General features: G+C 42.8%; 1 protein-coding gene across 1 annotated transcript in view; it reads right to left on the bottom strand.

Annotated features, from left to right (window-relative positions):
* Positions 1 to 26483, bottom strand: part of bsnb (bassoon (presynaptic cytomatrix protein) b) — a gene marked incomplete at both ends in the record, with an annotated part of 72093 nt that overhangs the window by 32717 nt on the left and 12893 nt on the right. The window contains one exon of the mRNA XM_080790196.1: positions 15132 to 15986. Coding sequence (XP_080646322.1) covers positions 15132 to 15986 — 855 coding nt within the window. The remainder of the gene's footprint in view (positions 1 to 15131; positions 15987 to 26483) is intronic.

Here is a 26483-nt window from a genome sequence, read left to right as displayed (position 1 = left end):
ACACAAGTGATACAGATGATTTTCGTCATCTAATGTCTGATGTGCTTGCATCAGCACATCCTTAAATTGCACGCGTGCATGGCACACACGCACACACACTCACTCCATATCGTATAGGATATTTAACCCATTAAGACCTGAGGCCGATTCTACAAATGCCTTCTAAATCAGTAGTTCTCAAAATATCTAAGATTTATTTTTAAGAACAAAATGTAATCTAAAATGACACAAACTTTCCCGGTTTGAAATGGGTTAAATATCTCCCCCATTTCCACACACTTAACAGTCATTTAAATAGTATTTATTCCTCGCTGGCTGCACCCATATCTCGTCTCGGTCACTGGACTGCATATCATCCTCAAATAGTCGGCTAGCCTCTAACAAAGGCAATGCAAAGATAAATGTCTTATCGATCTTACTTCCATCATCCTGGGCTGCTTATTCCCTTCATCACACACTCCTGTTATCGGCCTCATTCACTGTACTCAGTTCTTGCAGGCCTTTAATCATCACTTGGGCTGTGGAGGTTCTTTTACATAATAGTCTGACTCTGAGCATTTCAGTAGCCGTATGAAACGTATTTAACCAGTGCGTTCTTGTACTGTAAGACGTACAGATCGGTAAAATTCTCACAGAAAAGCGTGTGTATGTATGTGTGTTGTGTGCGTGCGTGAGTGCGTGCGTGTGTGGGACAGATATAGAAGATAGATTGAAGAGTCAAGAGTGAAGTAATTTATTCCATGCAATGGCAATTATGACACACTGGTGACATATAAATAAGTAAACGTGATGTAGGCTTGTGCCTTATGATTTATTCAATAAATATTATAGAAAAACATAATATGTCACACATGGGCAATATTAAATCAAGCAAAACATATACACTGAAACATTGATCACAGAGGAACATCAATCTGATTAATAGAGAAGTCTGTATTATATCCCGGCTGTAGTCTCGGTAAAGATTAATGTCCTGTCAAAGACTGGTAACCGTAAAAAGGTCACAATGCGAGACGCTGCCGCAGTACTGAGACTCTAGTTTACATCTGACAGCTATAGAGCACATTTAAAGTTGAGTTGTTCGCCATTGTGTTCTTCTGTCAGAGCTCTAGTGAATAACTTTAGCTCATAGTTTGTGCTATTAGCATACCGGTACAGTTCCACTCATCACAAAAAATAAATTACATTGACTTTAACGACGATAAGCCTGTAGCAAATATGCTCATTTCATTTAGTTTGCAATGTGGCCATATCAGCCATTAGCGTTAATGGAATGGGTGCAAGAGGTGAAAACACTCTGGTTGAATTCTATGTGCTTGTCAGGGGTGATAAATGAAGCAAGCAGACACAGTAGACACATCTCTACTGAGTCGTAAGCTGTACAGTATGTCTTTAACCATTTACAGAGACGCTGTGCCAGTGCTAATCTACCTATTAATATTTCATTTCCGTCGAGAAGAGCTTGCAGAATGCATCCTTCAAACATAAAAGCAAGTATCCAACTAAAGAAATCCTTATTCTACTCCCTTTTGTATGCGAGAACTTCTGGCAACTCAGATTAATACACTGGCACTACTAGTAGGTGGGCAGAAAGACTGTTGTTCTACTCTCTGTACACTATAGGTGGGCAGAAAAGACTGTTCTAATCTCTGTATACACTAATAGGTGGCCAGAAAGACAGCTCTACTCCCTCTATACAGGCCTAGGTGGGCATAAAGACTGTTCTACTCTCTTCATACAGGTGGGTAGAACATGGCACTTGGTAGGCTGCAGATAACCAACATAGCCAACACAAAATGTATCCTTACCAACAGATAAATATCGGCTACTGCACTCGGTTAATGTCAGTTTTATTTGCAGGTACCGATATTGACCGATAACAGCAAATATCGACTGATACATCGGTGCATCCCTAGTTCTACAGGTTCAACACTGTAAGCCTCTAGGAGAAGAGCTGCCCTCATGCCAACGGCCATCGCATGCCAAGAACTCCCAAATAGCCTCTGGCTGCAGCCACCCGAATGTGAAATTTGTCACTGGTCTACTCGGAAATGATGCAAGTGAGGAACAATGCAAGTTGGGAATGCATGCCCCACCCGGGCCGGATATGAATTAATCCACAGACAGACATAACCACTTGGCAAAAAGCTTGGAGTGCTATTTTTGCAACATCATATGTATGCACCAACGTTAATTCATGATTTTTTTTTAAATCTTTATGAAATAGGACTACAAGGTTTTCATCCGACAGCAATGATTTAATATCTGAGTGTATCTGCTTTATGTTTCTTACTTTTTCTCTCACTCCCCTGCACTTCTATAATATATAATTCTCCTTCTTCTCTCTGGCTACTGTATGTTCTTTTGTTCCAGTAACTTCTTTGTGGTATGTTATAACATATCTCTGTTCCACACAACGCATTCTAAGCTCGTGTTTGCGTCACTCATCATTTGCTCAATTGCTCTGCACTCCAAATGCATCAGGCGTCCAACACACTCCCTTGCCTTCTCACCAGCTCATATGTCTAAGGAGCAGTATTGCCAGATTAATAAACAAGCACAAAATAATTTACTCTAGGCCACATGAGCACTCTATATACTCTATATGGCTATTAGCTATTATTAAAAAGCAGATCTACAAGCTCACAACGTGTCACACCATAACGCCTTTATAGATTTTGCTATTTACACAAAAAAATCTTGAAAATAAGTTATCATTGTGGAATATATTTTAAATCCACAAATCTTGGATGGGGGTCTCTGGCACAACATATTTTCAGAAGGCGGGGGGGGGGGGGGGGGGGTGTCTGTGGACAATTATACATTCATTTGAGAGTCCTTGCTTCCTTGAACAACAAGGAAGCATTAAGCCCAATAAGCAACTACAGTTTAGAAACAAGCCCCAAAAAACGGAACCTGCAATTATCAATATTTATAAGCGACTTTACAGAACAACAAGCCCAACGTCACTTATAATAATAAGTGGACATAGCAACACTGCTGAGGAGCTGCGGACAGGAACAGACAGGAACGAGCACAAGAGATGTGAAATGTGAAATGATGTGTCAGCATCATCCTCCACCCCACCTCAGACAGTGGGACAGTGGGACACCTCAGACAGTGGGACAGTGGGGGACAGACAGACAGTGCGACAGTGGGGGACAGACAGACAGTGCGACAGTGGGGGACAGCGCAACCACAGGCCCTTGGAGCTCGTTAGTTAGCGCTATAGTTGATGATGACGAGTTCTGAATAGGTGATAAAAGCTCACTCACAAGGTAGAGAAGCGAAAAGGCTTTTTGAAAAAAGAATTGTGAGGGGTAATCTCAGTTCAATATGGTTGCTGCGCTCTACAGATAGCCATTCATCCTCAAAGGAGCTGATATCACATGGGGCAGATAGGGCTTGGAACAGGCCAAGGCTGACCTTAAAGACATCTCATGAAAAATGGAGACCTGCAGTGCACCGTGGCTCATAAGACTGAAGGGCACTCTATCCAGTAGGCTGTATAGGCACCAGGTCAGCTTATGACCTGTGCTGCATATCACTGCTATATCCTATGCCTCCATGCACCTCAGGAAAAATTATCTCTGCCAAGCGGAGACATTGTACCTGCCTGTGTGTCTGTCTGTCCGCAACTAATCTCGAAAACTACTGGGAGGATCATTGTGAACACAGGCCAATAAAGACCTTGATTATTAGTTTTTTTCTTTCTTTTTTTAATCAGTCATTGACAACTGCTGCTCTGCATGTCTGTATGTCATTTTGTGAATTACTTATCGCAGAGAAATTGTACCTCCTGGCAATGGGATACTGATCCCGCGAAGCTATGGACAGCTACGAACTAGCCTATTGGGCGCAATCTGTCGAATCCGGAATATGGGAAATACTGTAGCCTACACTACTGTATACTGACTAGCCAATTACAAAGCTCATTTCACTCCGGCTCATGGGACGTACTGGAACAAGAAAATTCAATTAGCCGGCACAAGCAAACTTGTCAAAGTAGTATTCTAGCTGTTCATCTATGTGCATGATTTTTTTTGTTTGTTTCAGCGAATCTCTTAGTCAAACCAACATTGCTCTTGTGAAGCAGTTTTGTTCTGGTAATGTCCTGTTTGTCCTAGTGATGACAACATGCTGTGCTACTCATTGTGTTCAATGTACAAAGCTTTGTCTCTATTGGCCATATTCAGACCGGAGCCATCTTGCCAGCAAGGTGATACCTATAGGTGCTACTTCCCATAGACAGCCCATTCATCCAAACAGAAAAGTCCTCTCTAATTATATTAAATAACGTCAAAATCACCAACATTGCAGCTGTAGGGAAAGCTTGAATTATCCTCTTCCAATCTGTAACGTTTTTGTTTCATAAAAATCCACCGTATGTGCAAATTCAAAACAGGTCGTACGCATATGGCCCGTTGAGTGATATTCAACGAGAACTTTAAAAAAAAAAAAATCACATGCAAGGAATTTCTTGACATGAAGTAGCTCATAAAATTTGTGGATTTTTATGAAACAAACACTTTGCAGATAGAAAGAGGACAATTTAAGCTTTCCCTACAGCTGCAATGTTGGTGATTTTGAAGTTGTTTAATATAATTAGATAGGACTTTTCTGTTTGGATGAATGGGCTGTCTATGGGAAGTAGCAATTTACAATTTGCAATTTACAGTTTAGGCATTTAGCAGACGCTCTTAATCCAGAGCGATTTGCATTAAACAATAACAAAAATCAAGGCATACATTACATATATAAAAGTAGTTATCATGAGACATGCGTAAGCTAAGAGCGTAACAGTGGAGTATCTATCTATAGCACCTAGGTATCACCATGCTGGCAAGATGGCTGCGGTCTTCTTCTTCTTTCGTGTATCATCCTCAAATGGCCACGCCCTTGTCTCTGGTCCCACGTGGAAGAGGCCGGCCTCCGAAGGAGCTCTGTACAGGGGGCAGGTGCCAAATATGTGCTCGGCAGACTGCTCAGGCTTGCCACACTCGCATGCTGCACTGTCTGCCAAGCCCCACCTCTCCATTGCTGATTTGAAGCAGCCGAGTCTGTTTGGAGGCTCTATTTCAACTGTTATATGTATGTAGTGTTGTGTAGGCTGCGGTCTGAATATGGCGAATATAGCCTGTCTACTCTGGTTGCACTGTAACGATGTAATGACAATACTTTAGAACAGGGGTTCTCTAACTGGGGGTCGCGACCCCTCGGGGGGGTCCTCAAATTATTTAAAAAAATGGCTGAATGGCTGGACAATGGAAATTTAGAGTTTACATAGTACACATTTCATGCATAAACTTTCCTTAATGATTATATCTGGTTTCAGTATTTAAGTATGATGTATTTTCTCTATTATTAAGGTTATTGTAGCGGTCAATTTGTATTGGTGGTAGAGAGGGGGGCAGGGCGGGGGTCGCGAAACATGACCAAAGCATTTCCGGGTGTCCCCAGCCAAAAATGTTGAGAACCCCTGCTTTAGAATATCCCTTCCCTTTGTCTTACACGTATCAACCCCTAAAAACTGTTTAGAGACAGAGAGAGAGATGAAAGTATGCCTCCCGACAGAGATGTGCGATTTACGGAGTGAACGTTTTTGAAAAGGTAACCTAGTACATACTGTATAGTACAGTATACAGTTTCTGATAGACAGGAGCCAGAAATGGCAGACCTACAAGCTCTGATGAAGCATGATGAAACGTATAAATAGGCTGAAGCCCAAGGTGAGCCCTCTGCCTGCTTCCAAGCCCAAAGGCCCAACAGTAGAGAGAGGGCGCCATTTAAGCTCTCCAAACCAGCCACTGGCTGATCGAGTCTTGTCGGTCAGAAAGAATGCTGCAGGAATTTGCAGTCAATGCACCTTGTGTAATGCTAAACATAGCAACCAGGCTATGCTCGAGTCAAAAACCTTCCTTTGCTCCTTCTCACTCAATCTCAGTCTCTCACATGCACGGCCAAATTCGGAGTGTTAATTTCACACTGAGAGTGTAAACACGGAGTGCCATCAGACAAATTCAAGAGGGTAGTTTCATGGCTTAATCACCCGACGAAGCTTAGTATTCGCAAATGGCATTAATTTGTGTGGGAGGATCATTACAGCTGTGTGTTGGGGTTAAGCGTGGTACTCAAGGGGATCACTACACTCCCTCAACGAGGATTAGAACACCCAACACCACGCGTCAGCTATTGGGTCATTCTACATACAAGATCTCTCTCTCTGTTTCTGTCTCAATCCACCTATCTTTCCCTTCCTCTCTGATTAACCTCTTACAATCGCTCTGTCTCATGTGCACAGGGTTTTAAATACTTTATCTGCTGTTGCTGCTAAATCAACAGTGCAGGCACTGCATCAAGAAGGCAAAGGGCTTTGCGTTGTATCGTCAGCTGTGAGCAATTCAGCCAGCAGTAATTGCCAATTCAATCAATGTGTCAACAGCAAGCAGTCTCCTACCACGGCAAGCAGAGGAATGCGAATGAACGGAGGGAGAAAGGTGATGAAACATGGGGAGAGAAGAGGAATGCATGCATGGAACCATCCAGTCAGAAACAGTCAGGTAAACAGATACATGCAAGGAAACAACAACCGAAAGTAGGAATTTTTTTACAGTGGTTTACAAACAATGGGCCATCATTCGCGACCCACCGATCTATGGGTCGTGAATGTTAATAGGTCACGACTAAATCTCCCCAATGGTTTACGTATAAACAAATATATATATATTTTTTAATCAAAAGATTTTCCCTTTTCTTTGTCTTCATCCGCTTATCCGGACATTCCAGAGTCAGTATGTCGAGTTAATAATTCCCTTGCTTCAACTTCCGGGGCAACATTAGTTACTAAATCCTGAGTTATGCTTAGTTGCGTGCAGCAGTCACTGAAGTATAAATCAGGCATAACAGGGGAATTCCGAGGCATTCCAAAGCCTGTGTGGAGATCTAATTCCCCCAGCTGGTTAGTCTGCCCTGTGGCCTCCTCCCAACTGGACGTTCCCCAAAGACCTCCCTAGGGAGACGCCCAAGTCTGTCAAGACTCAAGACCATAGAGTAATAAAAGGATAGAGACCGAATATGACATTGACATAGGGTGCATGATTACCGGTACGTAAAATAGTAACTCTATACCTGGTGTGGCGATATCATCAAGTTTACATATCATCTCACTCATATTCTGAACAACATAAATTACTGACAGTCACATACAAGACATGGCCACACATACACGGACAGTCGGACACACCACACACACACACACACACACACACACACACACACACACACAGTCACACACACACACACACACACACACACACACACACACACACACACACACACACACACACACACACACACACACACGCATGCACCACTCTCGCAAACATGCACGCGCGCGCACACACACACACACACACACACACACACACACACACACACACACACACACACAGAAAGATTATTAGCTCATCCACATAGAAGAGATCCATAATTCCACAGCATGCCTGGTCTTCAACTAGCCAACATTTTCACATCTCCCCCCTTTTCCGCTCCCTTCACTGGCTCCCGAGTACAGAACAAGCCCTACCAGTGAGCCCTTCCAGCTCACTTAAATCAGATAACACAGGAATGCCGTACAAGCCTTCCTTAAAAAACCCTGGACAATGCTCCACACATCCTAGATGCATCTCCCTCCTGGCTCCTAAACGGTGTGACAGTGTAATAAACTCCCCATTGCAGTCAGGACTGCAGACTCACTCCCAATTTCCCACAGTAATCTGAAGACTCACCTCTTCAGACTCCACCTCTCCACCCTAGCACTTCACTCTCCCTGGCCCCGCTTGCCACCTTTTCTTTCGAGTGTCTATGTCTACTATTGTAACAATGTTTTTGTTTCTTAGATTTGTTTTTCTCAACCACAAATGTTAAGAATGTTATTTAGTTAGAATGTTATCAGATACTAGGTTAATTGTTTACCTTTGTCTTATAGTTCAAAGTTAAATTCTTTTTTATTTTTAGACAAAGTTATGTTGATCGTTTACTTGGTATCCACATTTATTTGGGGCACTACACTGTTCTCTCTGTAGTTATGTGATTATTGTCTCCACCAGGCAGAAGGCGTGGTCAAGATCTGTGTGTGAGCGGCTAATCTCCGGCACTGCCGGACAAATCAGCGTGAAACTTTGCACACACACACAAACGTGGTGGCCAAGTACGTATTTCAAATCGGCCTGTTTTGCTAAACACATTTTTTATACTCTACAGATATTGTCCAAACATCACGGCAATTGGTACAAATTATCTCTAGTCATGTAATCAAGACGGATCTGTCTTGATTGACTAACATATTCCATCCTGATTGACTAACATTGGCTTCCAGTTTGAAGGAGTGGCCTGTTTTATGCTAGGGGGTGCCAACTGCCATCCCCTGGGACCCCAAATGACGACCCTGCTGTAATAGATGCAATTCGTACATATGATTACATCTTCATTTGTGTTATTAGAGCAGGGCTGCAGAGGGCAGATAGAATCACACCGTACATTCATATCATTTGAAAGAACAGAACAGGAAGATGATCTCTCCACAGAGATGATGTCACTCTACCTACCACGCGCATGTGTGTGTGTGTGCGTGTGTGCGTGTGCGTGCGTGTGTGTGTGTGTGTGTGTGTGTGTGTGTGTGTGCGTGCGTGCATGTGCGTGCGCGTGGGTGCATGCGTGACATGTGCGCAAGTCTAGTATGTGTGATGTTTATTCCAGTTCACAGGCTGCTATTTGTACATCCATAATGAGAAAGGATTATTATAAGAACATAATGTTGTTAACGTTCGAAATTATCAGCTATTAATCACATTACATTTGTACAAGACAGTGTTTTGATCTACAGTGTATATTCTCTATCTCTCTAATCCAACAAGTAAATAATTTATTTCTTTTTTTTTAACGCTACATATTTCAGTTGTAATCAAACTAGTAACTACTGTAATTCCATTACATGTGATCTGTTATCGCACAGGCAGCATGCATGCGTGCACATTGACAAGTGTGCTTGAGTACATGAGTAGGCATGCATCCGAGTGTGACTCTTTGAGTTCCTGTGTGGCTTTAAGCCCGGTTCTCTATGTGGGTTTGCTGGCATTTGTACTTGATAAGTATGTGAAGTGATGGAAATATTAAACGTGTATGCAAGCTGCTGAGCCTGGCTTGAGGTGAGTTCTGCGTTGGTGTAGAATCATCACCTCCTTTGGGAGAGGCCAGGCTAAGCACGGCGGGCCTGGATGGATGGTGCCGGCAGCCATCTGGCATTGCATGGGACTCCGGAGGGGGAGAGAGAGACTGTGCCAACCTCCCAGTGAAGCGTAATTTATGCTTTGTCGCAAGACAGTGTCTCACTCCGAAAATAGCAGACCTACAAGCTCACGATGTGATGCATACATGACACGTTGTGAACTTGAAGATTGGCTATTTCTGACCCACGACACCGTTGCGCAACAAAGTATGATCAGGCTTTGTAATTCCAGTGCGTTCCGGAATGTTCTCACACGTTCCTCTGTATGTCAGTGTATCACCCGCCTGTTCATATCGAGCTGTTATGTTACATAAAATGTTCAAGACATGAGCATAACGGGTATAGGATTATTTCCTCAACAGTGCATAATTTCTTCAACAGTGCAGCACTCTGGAGCCGTTTCTCTACCCAGATTAACTGGAAAAACTAAATCCAAGTGCTAAGGAGATTCCCCAGCAAAGACTTGTTTGAGTTTAATCATTCATCTTCACGTGCAGAGTATTCAAAACATTTTAATCATGTATAGCTCACGGGCATATGTGATTATTCAGCTGTGTCAACATCGCTGCCCCAATTACGAGACGCAATATTTCAAAAATAAACACAGAACTTTAAAGGTCAGATATTTTGCTGCGCAGCATCTTGCAAAGAAGACATTGCCGGGAAGGGAATGATCATGTATAACCCACAAACAGTACTGTACAATAAAACCTGTGTGTTGTCATATTCTATCGAAACAGTATTATACAAAATTAACTTGTTACTAATTGTGTGTGTGTGCGTGTGTGTGTGTGTGTGTGTGTGTGTGTGTGTGTGTGTGTGTGTGTGTGTGTGTGTGTGTGTGTGTGTGTGTGTGTGTGTGTGTGTGTGTGCATGTGCATGCAATAAGTGCCTTGACAACCATGCAGTCTTGCAAAGGTAAAAATGTAATTTAGATGTCAGGTTAATTTGTTTACCTGACTGGCATCCTATATTTTCTATAGTTTAAATGTACAAATTATAATCTTTTGATATTATAGTTTAGACTGATGCTATTCTTGGTTTACCTATGATCCTAGATTATCACTACACTGTCTCTTGGCAATATTGATGTATGTCACAGTTCACTTGCTTACTGTAAGTCGCTCTGGATAAAGAGCCTAAATTGTAAATGGTGTGCATGCAGAGCAAGTACGCATGCACGCAGCACACGTATGTCAGTTTGTTCATGCTACTCATTGGGGTGTGTGTGCGTATGTATGTGTTTGTGTATGCATGCAAGTGTAAGCATGACTGTGTGCGCACCAGCATGTGAGCTGTGCGTGGGCACTCTGTTTGCGAAATTTACAGTTATATACAGTTCTGTATACAGTTACAGTTCTGCTACAATTCTGTAGCCTCTGTGTGTCTGTTTGTTGGTAATACTTTAGTGTTGCAGCTGAAGATTCTAACATGACAGTAATTGTGCAGGGACAACTAATGGATCGAGGTACTTACTACTTACTATGATGTCCCCATTATTATCTTTATTTACCACAGCAGAAGCCAGCTAACCTGGCAGACCACAACTGTCTGTGTGACCATGCCAGTGAGATAGGACTGGCCAGGGAAATGGAAAATGATTCCTAGAACAATATGCTGACACGTACATCACTGGAATCTGGCAGAATTAACTAGGACAACTAGCTCCCTTGCCAGTCATTAAGTGTTCAAGACAGAAGGGCTGAAACCCTGTTGTTTTTGTACGTACTGCTGTACTAGAGAAGTTGCAAGTTGCAAGTGCACCCGGATCCCTAACCTAAAACACAGTGTATGTTTTCTGCTATTTTTTGGGAACCACTGTTCCCAAAAGTATTAGTTTAGTTTTTGTATCATATTGTAATGAGTTAATTTACAATGAGTTAATTGAATTAGTCTGGATAAAATAAAAGTGAGAAAAAGTAGTACTGTGTATAATAAAAAAACATATTTTAGAAATGTATTCACAATTAAGCACTTTCATGCCACATGACATGATTGACATCCCTATTTTGGGCATGTCGTTATAGGCAGAATCAGTCACACATCTTCCAAAATTGCTAAAATAGCTTATCAACTTGTAGATCTGACATTTTTGCTACCTTTTTGAAAGATTTTGACATATAATTGGAAGATTTCATATCCAGCCAAAATAGGTTTATGTAGCAGCCTATGAAATATTATAGTAAAATAAAGGGCATGTTTCTGCATGATTTAGTTTATACAGTTCAAGTTAGTTATTATTTTAGTTTTTGTAAAGCCTTGTTTTTGTTTTTATTTAATAATAATTTATTTTGTTATTTCGTTTTAGTTTTTAGTTTTTTGAGTGGTGCAACCACTCCCTTATAGAGCTATGTGTGTGGCTGGGTGGGTGGCTGGGTCTGAGCACGAAAACAGCATGGTTGTTTTTCACCATTTGTGCACAACCTAACACACACAAATACACACACACACACACACACACACACACACACACACACACACACACACACACACACACACACACACACACACATATTAACTGTATATATGATGATTTCGGGTGTGCCAGTACAGTACAGTACAGTACAGTACAGTACAGTACAGTACAGTACAGTACAGTACAGTACAGTACAGTACAGTACAGTACAGTACAGTACAGGGACCCCCACACGGTCCAACCGTTCTCAACCGTTTCGGATGCGGGGCGGCACACCGGAACCGGCCCGGCCCCCTGGGCGCGTTCCTGGGGGTCTGGATGTTCCAGGGATCCCCCGGGGATCAACAACTATTAACCTGTATAGGATTCGAACTCCTAGTTTTATATCGTCTCAAATGCTCTATCACTCACATAAACACACACACACACACACACACACACACACACACGCGCACACGCATGCATGCATGCATGCACTCATACACACTGGCCTTATGTGACACGAGGAGTCCAACAGCACTCGGCCTGTTCCACATTTCATGAACTATTTATAATGTTCTCTTTACGCTGAATTATTGATGAGTTATATTTTCAGTTTCTCTGCACTTCTTCTACAGTACAGTTACATGAAAGATTCAGTCCAAGTACTAATATGATCCAATTCCCATTATAACCACTGTGCTACAGTATACTAGTTTCTACGTCATTATGACAATAACTTGCATAGTCGGATGATCTGTGCATGAGCCAGTCCAGGCAGTCGAACAAATCGCTGCCATATCAAGAAAAAAGGGATGAAATCTATTCTATAATACTGAGACTGCTGAGAAATGTAATGTTAACGTACAGAGTGAAACTCACAAACGAGAACACTATAGATGGAACTGGAAATAGGGAAAGATGGGGGGGGGATGCAGTATGAATACAAATATGAAAAAACACCCGTTCTATTTACAGCCAAACTCAGAACTTTGACATTGCTTGCCTTCCCTCCTTGAGAAGCAACATGAAGGGGGAAACATTCAGAAAACGCATGTATATCTTATTTCATGAATTTTCACAGTAATCAATGCAAAATCTCATGTAACAACAATAACCACCTATCCCTCATTATCCCTGGTTCTCTCTCTCTCTCTCTCTCTCTCTCTCTCTCTCTCTCTCTCTGCTGCTCCTCCCCCCCACTCCCTCCCGCTTCCTGACACAATGGCATCCCTTCTCAGCAACTGTCAATGACAAATAAAATGTCATTTTGTTGCTATATTGGCCATCTAATTTGATCCAAATTAATTTTCAAAATCACTAATTGTCATTCAATTCCTTGCTAGCAGTATGCAGATAATTAAGAAGGACAATTATGGTAGGCAGGTTAAAGAATATTTGTATGCAGCATAGTAATCAAACACACCATATTTCTTCTAATGTGGACAGTTTGTTATGTAAATACAAATGCGTGACAGATATGCAATATGCATAAGTCTATAAATTGGTCACCTACTATGCGACGGATGCTAATACAATAGGTGGCCAGCATGCTGAATCATTGACTGCATTTCTCACTTTTGCTGGGGAAAGGTTGAAATACTGGTGGCCAAGTGTTTGGAAGTAACCACCAACCTTGTCACCATGGACCATGCCTTCACTAAAATAGGGAGAAATGGGTCACAGCTATGGCTGTGACATAAATAAAGGACAAATGGGAATTGTTGAGAAATTATTGGATGGTATTGAGGTGGACAGCTGTCTCGCTCCCCAAAAGACATACTGTGAAAACGTCAACATGTGCCTTGAAGGCAAATGCACATGTTGACTGCATTTAGTCCAGTTATCTGAGTTGACTCACGGGAGGCACCGCCGAGCGAGTTTAGGCGAGCGAGTCACCATGCCGAAAGTTGCGAAGTCCACTTGAGCCGACTTAGCGCTATCCAAGTGACGTGACGTTTGGTCAAATATGCCTTTTGGGAGTAAGGAAGAGTAGGAATGAGGTGAACAACAATAATGGCCATTTAGGGTGCCTGCTGGCCTAGCGGTCCAGGCTCTAATCACAGTCATCAAGTCCTGATTCCGACGACCGTCTCTCCCCGTCTCTCTTTCCTGTCCATCTTCACTAGAACTATCAATAAAGGCAGAAAGATAAAAAATAAAATAATGGCCATTCGTACGGTGAATGAGGGAAATCCATCATACAGCCTCCACAGCAAAGGTCCCAAGTGATATAAAAGAAAAATGGTCATTGAGTGAATAATTATGGTCATTGGAAATCAGCATAAAATATGTTTGTAGGTTCACCGTAGCCAAGCATGAAGATGATGCCTAACAATACAATATTTCTTTGTTTCCATAACGAGGTATGGATAGCCACTGCCAGAGAATGCGACAACCAGATGCCTCTAGAAGACAAGGCTCACCAATTAAAGAGCCAACAACGCTCTGCAGAAAGTCTGTTATTACTGCTATCATTCAATTGGGCATAGGATTTGCATAATTAAACACTGTGATTGCCTGACTGTCTAAACTTTAGACAGTCAGGCAATCACAGCGTGACTCAGTTAGACTCTAAAGCCCCTATTCTAGCCAGCTGTATTCCAACACTGGGAGATCGAGGACTGGGATGCTTTAGGTACGGGATTATAAAATACACTAGGCTGACCTAAGAGATTTTATGAGGTGAGCATATCAGCACGACAAATTGATCTACATCACAATTGATAAGCCCTTATTTCCCATAGATTCCACTCCATGCAAACACAGGGGAGGCTGATGAGGTATCAAGATGTGCACATGCACGCACTACAGTGGGGGGACACGCAACAGGCCAACAGCACACACACCAAGGCTCAATCATGATTGGCGGAAGGCCACCTAGGGGTTAACTGGGGACTGGGAGGAACTCCTTATATCGTCAGAACACTCTATAGTAGGGAGGATTACTACAACAAACAAAAAAATAAGTGATATTTGAATTAAGTGAAATCACTGAATATACCTTTAATGTTTAAATAGCTTCTCGTTTATTCATTCATGCTTCTGCAATCAAGAATTATACCAATTAAATGGGTAATAGTTAAGAAATATATAAAGAGAAATAGAATGGGATCATGCTACTCCTCAGGGGCAGAGCAAACTCGGGCCAAGTCAATGCCCCACAACAGCTTCTGGAGCCAAGTCCTTGAGCAAAGCCAACATAGATCCTTTGTAAAACACAACTCTTTACTCTAAGGCCAGGCCGTCAGTAATGGAGACACAACACACAGTCAGACACCACTGCACTATGACACAGCATGTTTCAGCACAAACATTTCAGTAAATCATCTCATTTCGGTGAGCTCCGGTCTGCAGGCGTTTGCAATGACCTGACATGACCCGCTCCATTTCTTACCACACACAGCTGAACAGCAAATAGAAACAAGCACATTGTAGTCACAGTCTTACCTCGACTAGGTGTGGCGTGGGGTTGAATCCACACATGTTGCACACCTGGGAGTGGCACTCAGTACAGGTGTTGTAATTCGGCGCTTCTGCTGTGTTGCCCACATTGAGACCTGTCTTACAAAGAGGACAGTTAGCTGTGGGTTTCGGGGAAGGGTCCTTGTGGGCCGGCTGTTGCTGCTTAGGGGATGCATTGGGACCTTGCTGGGAAGACTGAGGCCCAGGGGGTTTACTTGCCCCTGGTCCTGGACCCTGAGGTCCTGCAGGTTTGGGGGCTGTTTTGGGTGGCTGCTGCTGCTGTTGTTGTGAAGCGAGGGGGTCGATCTCTGATATGAGTGTGCTGGCCTGATTAAGGAGAGAGGCACCGAAACCAAACAGCTTCCCAAAGGTCTGCTCTGGAGGCGGGGGCTGTCGGGACGGGGAGCTTCCTGCGCTGCGGGTCTGGTCCTGACGGGCTTGCTGCTGTTGGTGGGCAGGGGAATTCCGAGAAAGGTCAGGCTGCGACGGGGCCTTGGCCATGCCAGGCTGTGATGGGACCTTGGCCATGCCAGGAAGAGGGACAGCTCCTGGGGGGAGCTTCACCTGTTTCTGGCCTGGCCCTGCAGCAGTCTGTCTGTTAGGGCCAGGCTGTGTAGGTTGTGTCTGTGCAGGAGGTTGTGTCTGTGGAGGAGGTTGTGTCTGTGGAGGAGGTTGTGTCTGTGGAGGGTTCTGTGTCTGGGGGGCAGGTTGAGTTGAGGGCTCAGGTTTGGCTGGTTGAGAAGGAGAGTGTATCTGCTGTTGACTCTTGGAGCGTGGCGTGTCCATGTCCATTCCCAGAGCTCTCTGCATCTGACAGTTCAGACATAGCCACTCTTGCACCTATAAAGGAAATATAGAAACATGATTAACAAGATATACTTATTGCTCCCCCCCCCATTTTTTTTCAATCCTTGAACTGTTTCAATACTGAAATCCCTATTATTACATTCAGTTCAACTTGCCGTTTCCATAATGATAGTACTTTTGGAGGACTTGATGTCTGGAATTATGGCTGAGGTGGACTGCTGTATGATTCTGTGCAAATGTTATCTTTCACAGTTCATTATGAGTTTTCTTTTTTGTCTGTTATGTTGTTCTATATCTATCTATATATATATACAACACTCATTGGGCTAAAAACGGCCATTGCCGTCATGCGTGATCATCACAAATGTGATGATGTCTATTTACACCAGAAAGGCATACCATAATACCCACACAACAGGGGCACAGGTGTTGACATACTCTTTTCACTGTGTGTCCACCAGATCAGTAGAAATACTTTTTGTAATAATAATAATAAAATGTATTTATAAGGCGCCTTTCAGGGCACTCAAGGTTGCCGTACAACAGGTTAAAAACAGTTAATACAAGACACAGTTAAAAGCAAAATCATAACTAAAGTACAGCTGACAGCAGAAGATAACAGAGGTCAGCCATATGCCTGCCTAAACAGGTGGGTTTTGAGGTGAGTTTGTATGGTGATATAGTCCATGTTTCTAATATCAGGGGGAGGGAGTTTCAGAGGTGAGGGGCAGAGCAGCTGCAGACGGACAGGAAGGACTTTCAGAGTGATGGAAGAGACAGACCTAAGAGGCCGGGTGGGAATGTTGACGTGGACAAGGTCAGACAGGTATGGGGGGGCGAGGTATAGTTCACCTGCTTTGAATCACCAATATGTTCTTATCAAGACCATGCAATGGACATGAATTCCTACATACTGCCTATACCACGAGAAGGCAACTAGGAAACGCGGAAGTGAAATTGCTGCCGCCAAAGCGCAAACACTGTGAAACTGCACAATACAACAACGTCGCTTTACGTGCAGTCCGGTTAAGTTTTGTACCATACAATTGTATGTACAGAACAAAGAATGTTTGCTTTCGCCATCTTTGTTGAAGAAGAGTCTGGGCAATTATGTTTTAGTCTTACTAGAATTACTAAAAGTTTCTAAATCTTATATTATGTCAGACAGCATATTGACAACAATGTAAATATGTAGGAAATGTCTACTGTCTTGATAAGGATGGTGATTAAATCATCTGATAACATCCAAAACGCTATATAGTGCCCCTGAACAAAACTATACAGCATAGAATACCTTCCTGGCTCACACACAGCATTTAAAATAAATCTTTAAAAACTGGCCTGTTTTTTCTATTTTATACAAACCATATGTTTTTTCATGCATGGAAACATGACTATGACTATGACTATTATAGTCATATAGACTTATTATATGCATACAAGCAAAGGGAGTGAGAAACAAACGCCAAAGGGTTTAAAGGGTCAACTGATTACTAAATTGATTGATTGATATTTGATTGTAAATCACTAAAAATATGACCAGGTTATTGGTAAGTGAATAACCTCTGATGATCTAAACAAAAATATTTGTGTAAACACTTACATTCAATTACACAGCATGTGTAATTGAATGTAAATAAATAAGGACCAAAATGACCATAACGGTGTGAAATTTTGATTCTCGCCATTACCTAATATTTCCCCTATCTTCAAACTGTGTCTGCATTGGTGTAGAGTCTGTAGACAGTCTGACAGTGTATGCTTTAATAGATTATCTTACTAAATGTTGCATTGAAAATGTGTGGAAAATCTTCAGGTTGCTAAGCATGGCCTTGTGAAAAACCATACTGATGTTTACTTTCACTAAACATTACAGATTTTCTGTACAGCAAGCAAATACAAATTGGTGTTTCAAGAGGCTCTAAGTTTAGGCATAAGTCAGAATTAATATCATGTGCACCAAAAAATGTTTCTAGTGGTTTTATAACATTTCCTCCTGCACCCATTTGCCAAAAGATGATAAGATCTCTGCCGCTACGGTAAAAGCAATAGGTACTCAGGTTCTTGTTTACAAATTTGCCGACACCTTTCAGTCAACACCAATAAATGCTAGATTACTATACTTTGGTTATGCCTGAGCTATCAATTACATGCACTCACCCAAAAGATGAGGGAGCCATTGAACAGAATTTCTAAAACAACTGCTGCACTTCACACTCAAATATTATCTTGAAGAGGCTATTTAATATTGGCGTGAATTTTATGCATACTGACAACATTTTTCAGATTTATGTCACATTTTGGAGCAAATGTAAACACATGTGACATCTAAAAAATGTTATGGAAAACTATTGTGGTTGGTCTATTTCTCTTCGTATTCATGGTTTTTCCTGCATGAAGGAATGTGTGGTGCCCCCAAAGAGTATTTTTTCCACCCCCATAGAAATTCACAAGCACTAAAATGATAAGAATGGAGAATAAATTATGTATCCTCTGTTACCAAGTAAGACAAGCTATTACTTGCCTATCAACAAATCAATCACTAGGATTGTAGCCATTCACCTCCCCATTCAAATGATTTATTGCATTACTCCCAATGAACTAATGATTTTTTCCCCACCATTTAGTTAAATTGGGTTTTATTTAAGAATAACATACCAAATGGTCAGAAATAACAGGAAAATGCATAGCTTTCTGTCAAATGAGGTAATAAATTGGCTCTGTAGTTATAAATAGTTATAATAATAATAGTTATAAGTAATCAATTGGCTCTGTAGTTGCGTAGTTGCCACGCAGATGGATCACCACATGCTTGCTGTTGTGCGTAACTAATAACCCCCCAAAGACCCATTCTGAGCCTGGAAAAACCCTAGTATTGACCATATTCACATTCACACTGTGGTCATTTTGCTCTTGTGTCATACTTGGGGGTTGGGATAACACAGCCATCCCGGAGTATTTAAAATGGCCACCGTGTGAATACGGTCAGTGTTCATGTTTATTGGTAAACAGCAATTTGAATAAATCAATGACATACATAATGAGGAAAACAGAGCATCTTCAATAAAACAAAATGGATACCCTTCACTGTCTAGCCTTTACATGTATACTGTATCCTATTTCTTTCTCTCTTTCACTTGGGGCGCGCACGCACACACACACACACACACACACACACACACACACACACACACACACACACACACACACACACACACACACACACGGTATCTCTCCCCTCATCAACCACTTTGTCTCCCATCACTGTCACAATCTGGTCTTTGTATCTCTATCCTTATTTCACTCCATTTATTCTTGTTTCCCTTCACCCTTGTCATTTCCTTGTATGTCTGTCTTTGCCCTTTTATCTCCAACATTCTCTTATACAGACGAGAAGATGACAGAGGATGGAGTCAGTATAGTGGCACAAGGCCATATGTAGTAATTGGCATCCTAGTGGCTTAACAGCTGCTCCACTGACATCACTGCCTTCAGACTCTTGGCTAATATTTCATAAGGCCCTAACTGGCTTACAGGACGACTTCAGCCATTTTCAACCTATCTTCATAGTATTATTCTGCCTAAACATACCTCATGTCCTTGTATGAACGAATAGGGGAAGGGGCCACCACATGGAAGGTATGGATAATGGTCCGGATTATAAATATTGTTTTATTTTTTATGAGCCTCTCAACAATGTTACCTGCCATATTGAACGTGGGTGATTCGTTGATGCCCTGTACATTCGTATGAATTTACAGTATTTCTATCATTGATCAAATTGTTCTGAAATTGATCCCATCTATATCGTTTGCCCCCCCCCCACCAAAAATGACTTATATTTGTCATTCTTGTTGTGAGCAGCCCTTAGCACTAGCCGGTCTAGCCCACACCCAGTTTGTACAAACTATGTTCATCACAAAGCTCCGACATCACATATTTGTTCAAATCTTATGTGTTTAATGTGTTTGATTGTAGTTGTCTATTGTTTAAACTAAGGTCACCAATAATATGAACAGGGCACACACAAAACAAAGGATATCTTGTATTGCAACACGGATTTACATGGATAATTAAAAGTCCAATAAATGCAATCTGTCTGCATTTCTAGTGCCATTATCCAAAGCTCTTTACAATCTGCTCTTTCACCCATTCACAATCAGACACGGATGGTGGAAGCAACTATGCAAGGCACCAACCTGCTCACCAGGGTTCTGTGTATATTTGCACAAAGACACTGTGTAGGAAGACCTGGGGATCAAACCAGGAACCTTCCTGTTCCCAAACAGCCCCTCTCCTTCCTGAGCCACTGCTGCCCTGATATCTATTGTTTGGTGTGTTAATCTGCTAGTCGATCACTCTATCTCCCTTTTAGACAGAACTATAGACAGACAGAATCAGTCGCAGGCTCAGCACTGTCTCAGCCGGGTGCCTGGCCTCCTGCCAGTCCTCAATATAAGGACTGATGAAGCCATGGTTTTCAGTGTCAGTCAAAGGGAAACTGAGAGGGTGGGAGTTTTAGTGAACCTCAGGGACAGTCAGAGTAATGCGTGCAGCAAAAATAAGAGCAACCAGCCAACATCGAAACCTTTATCAAATCAAAGCCTTCATCATGCTGCAAGCACTCCTTATTCTGTTTTTTTCATCCCTGAGTACTCCCCCATTCTTTAGTTTTTTTTCCTTCCCTGATCTCCTTCTTTTTCTAAATGCCATTTAAGACAATCGCATTAGACCATGAAAACATAGGAGAGGCACTTATAGGGAGGGGAAGCTGTTATTCATCAATGTAATTTTTCCCTGTGCTTTGCCTCCACCTCATCCCATCTCCTCCTCCTTCCTGTGCTTTGCCTCCACCTCATCCCATCTCCTCCTCCTTCCTGTGCTTTGCCTCCACCTCATCCCATCTCCTCCTCCTTCCTCCTCCTTCCATCGCCTCCACCTCATCCCATCTCCTCCTCCTTCCTGCGTTTTGCCTCCATCTCATCCTCCTTCCCATCTTACGAGGCAATCATGTGGATCTTTATTATGAAATACGATCTGTTTCAAGATCAAGAAAAAAACAACAAGAAGCAGACAGCCGACATCTCTGTCTCCCTTTTTCTATCTCTTCTGTCTTACACCCTCCATCTTGTTCTTCTTCTTCACCCAGTGTTGTTTGTCCTTCCCTCACTGCTTTGCTCCCAATACTCGCTCTCATTCTTCATCTCAAATATCGTCGCTGTCGGGCACAAACCTTATATCTCCATATTATATCTTTTTTTCCCCTCCGTCATAAATTAATACCCTATTTTATTTTTCATCATATGACAGTGTAGCACAAATAGCAGAACTTCAAGCTCACAATGCGTCACCATGTGATGCATGAGAAGCTTGTAGATCTGCTATACCTGTAGTGCTGTACTCCTCTTGTGCTGTGTTTCTCATGGCATTTCTCATGGCATTCTAAAATAATCTCCAGTGAAGAGTGACGAGGGACAACGCAGAAGTGAGAAGGAAGCGAAACGCAACAATAGGTCACGAGTGAGACCATATCCCCAAAAAAGCTGGAAAAAACATGACATGTGTCCAGGCCCACTGCTGAGCCACCAGAATGGACCGGCACTGTTGGTTTGTGGAGAACAACACAGCACTGCCAGAAATAGAACCTTTTAGTAATAAAGACCCTGGAGACCTGTGTCTAGATCAAATAACAAGAGCAGAGCAAGCCCTAACGTATGAGATATATAGGCCTGCACACGCACGCACGTGCGCGCGCACACACACACACACACACACACACACACACACACACACACACACACACACACACACACACACACACACACACACACACACACACACACACACACACACACACACACACACACACACACACACACACACACACACACACACACACTACAAAGGTTCCCTCATTGCCATTGCATAGTTAATATATTTTGCACGGAGCCATAACAGTCCATCATCAGCATTACTGTAAATTTACAGCAGCCATGGCTCAGCCCGTGCACAGACCATATATGATCCTGGTGAGTCGCAAGGAACAGAGTTCCAATCCCACTTTCATCTTGTCTCACATGTCTCACCTCTCTCTGCCCTTGGTTATAAAATAAATAGAAATAAAGCATAACATATGGCAAAATAAATCTTAACCACATGAATACTATTCTGGGCAGGTCATAACAGTGAACATTCGTTTGTTTACAGTTAATAGCTATTGCTTTCAGACACACAACGAAATAGCTATGTAAACTAGGGATTAAGTGGTTAAATAAAAAAACATACAGAAGCCGTCAAATAAATGACAGGGTAGTAAGAGGTGCAGACAGACAGAGGCGCGGCGCAGTATCACCATGCAGCACACAGAGCTGCTGAGCACTGCAGTTTGGGAATAAGGATGCTCTGGATTGCAGTGGGTTATCAACTCATTCAAGAAATGGGCCACCAGACATCAAATATGTCACAAAATACCTTCTAATTCGCACGCACGCACGCACACAGTCATATTGTCTGCTATAAAAGCTATATCTGTAGGGAAACCATAATGTCTGAACATGGGCTCATAATACAGGATAATCAAGGAGATTTGGTGAAAATTACAGGGGCGTTCCCGGTTCAGGTTGGAAACGATTATCTATACAGATGATCACATAGCATGAGGTTCACAGACCCAATCTTAAACCTCCCGATTATCAGATCCACCCTGATAATTATCAAACACGTTTGATATCTGGGACCACAACAGCTGAACGACTAGTCTGGTCTACAAGAGTGATAGAGCAGAGCAAAGAGAGACTGTGGGGACGTAGCCTGGTGGAATCACATTGTCTAGAGATCAGCTGCGACTGCTGCGACGGAATGCTAACATGCCTAGTGGAATCCTATATAGCTCTTGCTAATTATATTGGTGGAAATCAGTGCTTGCGAACCACTGTCCTACATTGTGTATTTCAGGCGGTCTTCTTTTCAAAATATTTCTGCATAATGCAAAATTCAGTGTTGTGTCTCAGCTGGATTCTTGACCCAGTTCATGGAGTAGTTGTCCATTTAAAGCCACAGTTTGAAAAATGCATTCGATGTGTCCCTTTGGAACCTTTTTGCCCCACCGTTTATATAGAGGTTTACTTTAAAGCTTTGAAGATATTTTTCACTCTGAAGTTTACTCTGTGATCTTTTTATATAAGGATAACGATGTAGCAGCTCAGTTTTACATGGATCATGAAGCCGATGTATACTTCCTTGGAGTGACGAAAACAGGCTGAAAATATAGCCAATCTACAGCTTGTTTTCTGTCTGTGATGTAACTGAGATGTAAACTGGTGGAAAGCACAGTCCTCAAAAGCAATATGCATATGATGTAATTTGAATTTCCACAACATGGAAATCTGACATTATTGCGACTGTAGGTCGCAGATTACTATGAAAACCTGTCAATGATTCCGTCAGTGACTCTGTCACGACACCATATATGGCCGTCATTCTGTCATGCTTCGTGACATGTCACCCATATATGGTCGTCGATCCGTCACGCCTCATGACATGCTCAGGGCTTAAAGCCAAAAAGAAATCCCAATATTTTTGCAAATCTGCACTGATCTCATTAAATGACCCCTATGAAATCCTCAGGACTGAAATTCGTCCCCAGGACTGAGAACTTTAAGCCCTGCATGCTCCATATATTGCTGTCTCCATATATGAAGATCACAACACTGACCTCAACCTCCATGGGCCCTCATCAAACCCTGTACACTCAAGACACTGACCCTGCGGCCCGGTGCCACCCTTAGATGTCCATTATATGAAGCTGAACTTTTCTGACATTCCATATGTTGATCTGACCTAATCAAACCCTGTACACTCAAGACACGCTCCATATATGGCCAGACCCCATCAAACCCTGTACACTCAAGACACTGCCCTCGCTGCCACCCTTAGATCTCCATATATGGAGCTGACCTGTTCTGACATTCCATATGTTGATCTGACCTCATCAAACCCTGTACAGACTCAAGACACGCTCCATATATGGCCAGTACAGAATTAATTCCAAATGTTGATATGACCCCCCATGCCAAAGCGCCAGGGCCCGCCCTGCAGTCTGCGGTCACCCAGGCGGATGTGTGACCTAAAGAGCGAGGTCACGAGCAAGGTCACAACCTCGACATAAAGGGCGAGGTCACTTCTTGCCCTCTTACTGACGATATAATAGCATGCTTGCTATTTGCAAGTATAGCCTTTGTCAATAACTAGAAACTCGACCGGCCTGCGGCTGGTCTCGATTCTAGCTCCACACGTCGTTGGCTCCCTTGTGACGTTGTCACCCTTGCAATGTTGTATTGTAGTGAGCAAGGAAGCTATTGGCGTGAGTAAGGAGTGCGATTGTTGCTGTGTGGGCAGTGGATCACGTTACTGAGAGTGCGCAAGTGGCGGATGGCGTTACCGCAGTCTCTTCTCTGCAGGTATAGCGTAAGCGTCGGCTACTTCTCCATAACTTGTTGCAATGTTTAGAGTTTAGACCTGTGTGAGACTTCTATTAACTTGGTCTCTAGCACGTAGTTTTTCATTTCGAAGTTGCTGCGTATTATGCACTTGTTGTATTGCGTGTATTCCTGCACTGGTTGACTGCCTTGTTGTTATCACGAGTGTGGAAATACGTATGACGCTAGTGCGCAGTGAGGCGCTAGCATGGCTCCCCTTGTTGTTTTTAGTGTGTGTGTGTGTGTGTGTGTGTGTGTGTGTGTGTGTGTGTGTGTGTGTGGAGGGGGGGGGGGGATTGACAGTCAATAGCAGTGTTTTTTGCAGCAGCCTAGCTCACAGATAGCACAGGCTGTCAGACACGCACGGTGCCTGTTTAATCCGTTCTCTGCGGCTGTAAATGCTCGTATGCGCATGGACTCCACACACACGCGGCAGTAGTCAAAGAGATCAAAGAGATGATGCTGTAAATGTGCGAATGTGTGTGCGCACATACCCCACACACACGCAGCAGTAGGCAAAGAGATGATGCTAGACGGACTGAGCAATGGATGCAGGCTCTGGGAGCAACGTGGCCGAGGGGCTGGCCGCAGGTTTAGTTTCACTTTTTGTTCAACAACGACAACGTGGATGCAGGCTCTGGGAATCGGATGACACGCGTGTCACATGATCAGGTCAGAGCCAATTGAAAGACATATATCGCGATGTCCCCCGTCCCTTTCGGGGGACAACTGTGTAATACTGATAAAGTGGAATTTTCAGCAACTCTTTCTATGAAGCCCATGGCTATAATGCATTATAATCTGCTTATGACAATATATAATTATCTATATACTAAATTCATGGAATCTCTGTGTCTGTGTTTGTCTGCATGTGTGTCTGTCTGTCCCGGGCATAACTCTGTGTTTGTCTGCATGTGTGTCTGTCTGTCCCGGGCATAACTCTGTGTTTGTCTGCATGTGTGTCTGTCTGTCCCGGGCATAACTCTGTGTTTGTCTGCATGTGTGTCTGTCTGTCCCGGGCATAACTCTGTGTTTGTCTGCATGTGTGTCTGTCTGTCCCGGGCATAACTCTGTGTTTGTCTGCATGTGTGTCTGTCTGTCCCGGGCATAACTCTGTGTTTGTCTGCATGTGTGTCTGTCTGTCCCGGGCATAACTCATGTGTGTCTGTCTGTCCCGGGCATAACTCGGGCACCATTCGTCCTGTCCTGTAACTGCAAGTGCATTTACCCGCTTGCTATGTAATAACATTTTGTCATCTCCATATCTCTCCTTCTCTATTTTCTCCTAAGAATCGTCAATGCCTTTCTAAATATCCCTTGAAATTACCTAATACACAGAAAAACTAGAAAAAGTGCCCCTCGGGGCACAGGTCTCCACCAGGGCAGGTTGTGGCCTCCTGGTGGCGCTATAATAAGCCAATGTGAAAAGGGTGCCATTTCTTCTTAAGCCTTGGATGGCAATTGAATGATTTAAGGCATTTTGTTCCAAAAATGTGTTTTGCAAAAATCCACCTGTTAGTGGCGCTATAACAGGCCAATGTGAAAAGGGTGGGATATATTCCTCAGCTTAGTAGGAAAGTTCGTGAAAATTTTCACGTAAATTGCACGCTGCGTTCATGATTTGTGGCATTTTGTTCCAAAAATGTGTTTTGCAAAAATCCACCTGTTGGTGGTGCAATAACAGGCCAATGTGAAAAGGGTGGGATATATTCTGTGAAAGATTTCATGTAAATTGCATGCTGCATTCATGATTTGAGGCTTTTTGTTCAAAACGGGCCAATCCTGCAAATTTTTAAAGCCAATGATAGCCAATCAGGATGGAATATGAAATATCGGACAGATCTGTCTTGAGCTGACTATAGAGATTTGCGGTATGTTTGGACAAAATATGGAGGAGTAATATAAAAAAGAAATGTTTTACAAAAGTCAGCCTCCTGGTGGCGTTATAAAGGGCATTCTTGGAAATTTTGGGGCAGAGGTTCATCGTTGGCATCCAGGCAGTGTGTGTGCAAAATGTGGCATCGACCGGGTTAAAGGTGCCAGAGATTAGCTG

Source organism: Protomyctophum bolini (assembly GCF_963924005.1).
Source record: "Protomyctophum bolini genome assembly, chromosome: 2".
Taxonomy (NCBI): domain Eukaryota; kingdom Metazoa; phylum Chordata; class Actinopteri; order Myctophiformes; family Myctophidae; genus Protomyctophum; species Protomyctophum bolini.
Note: the sequence above shows the minus strand (reverse complement) of the source record. Positions and strands in the feature narration are given on the sequence as shown.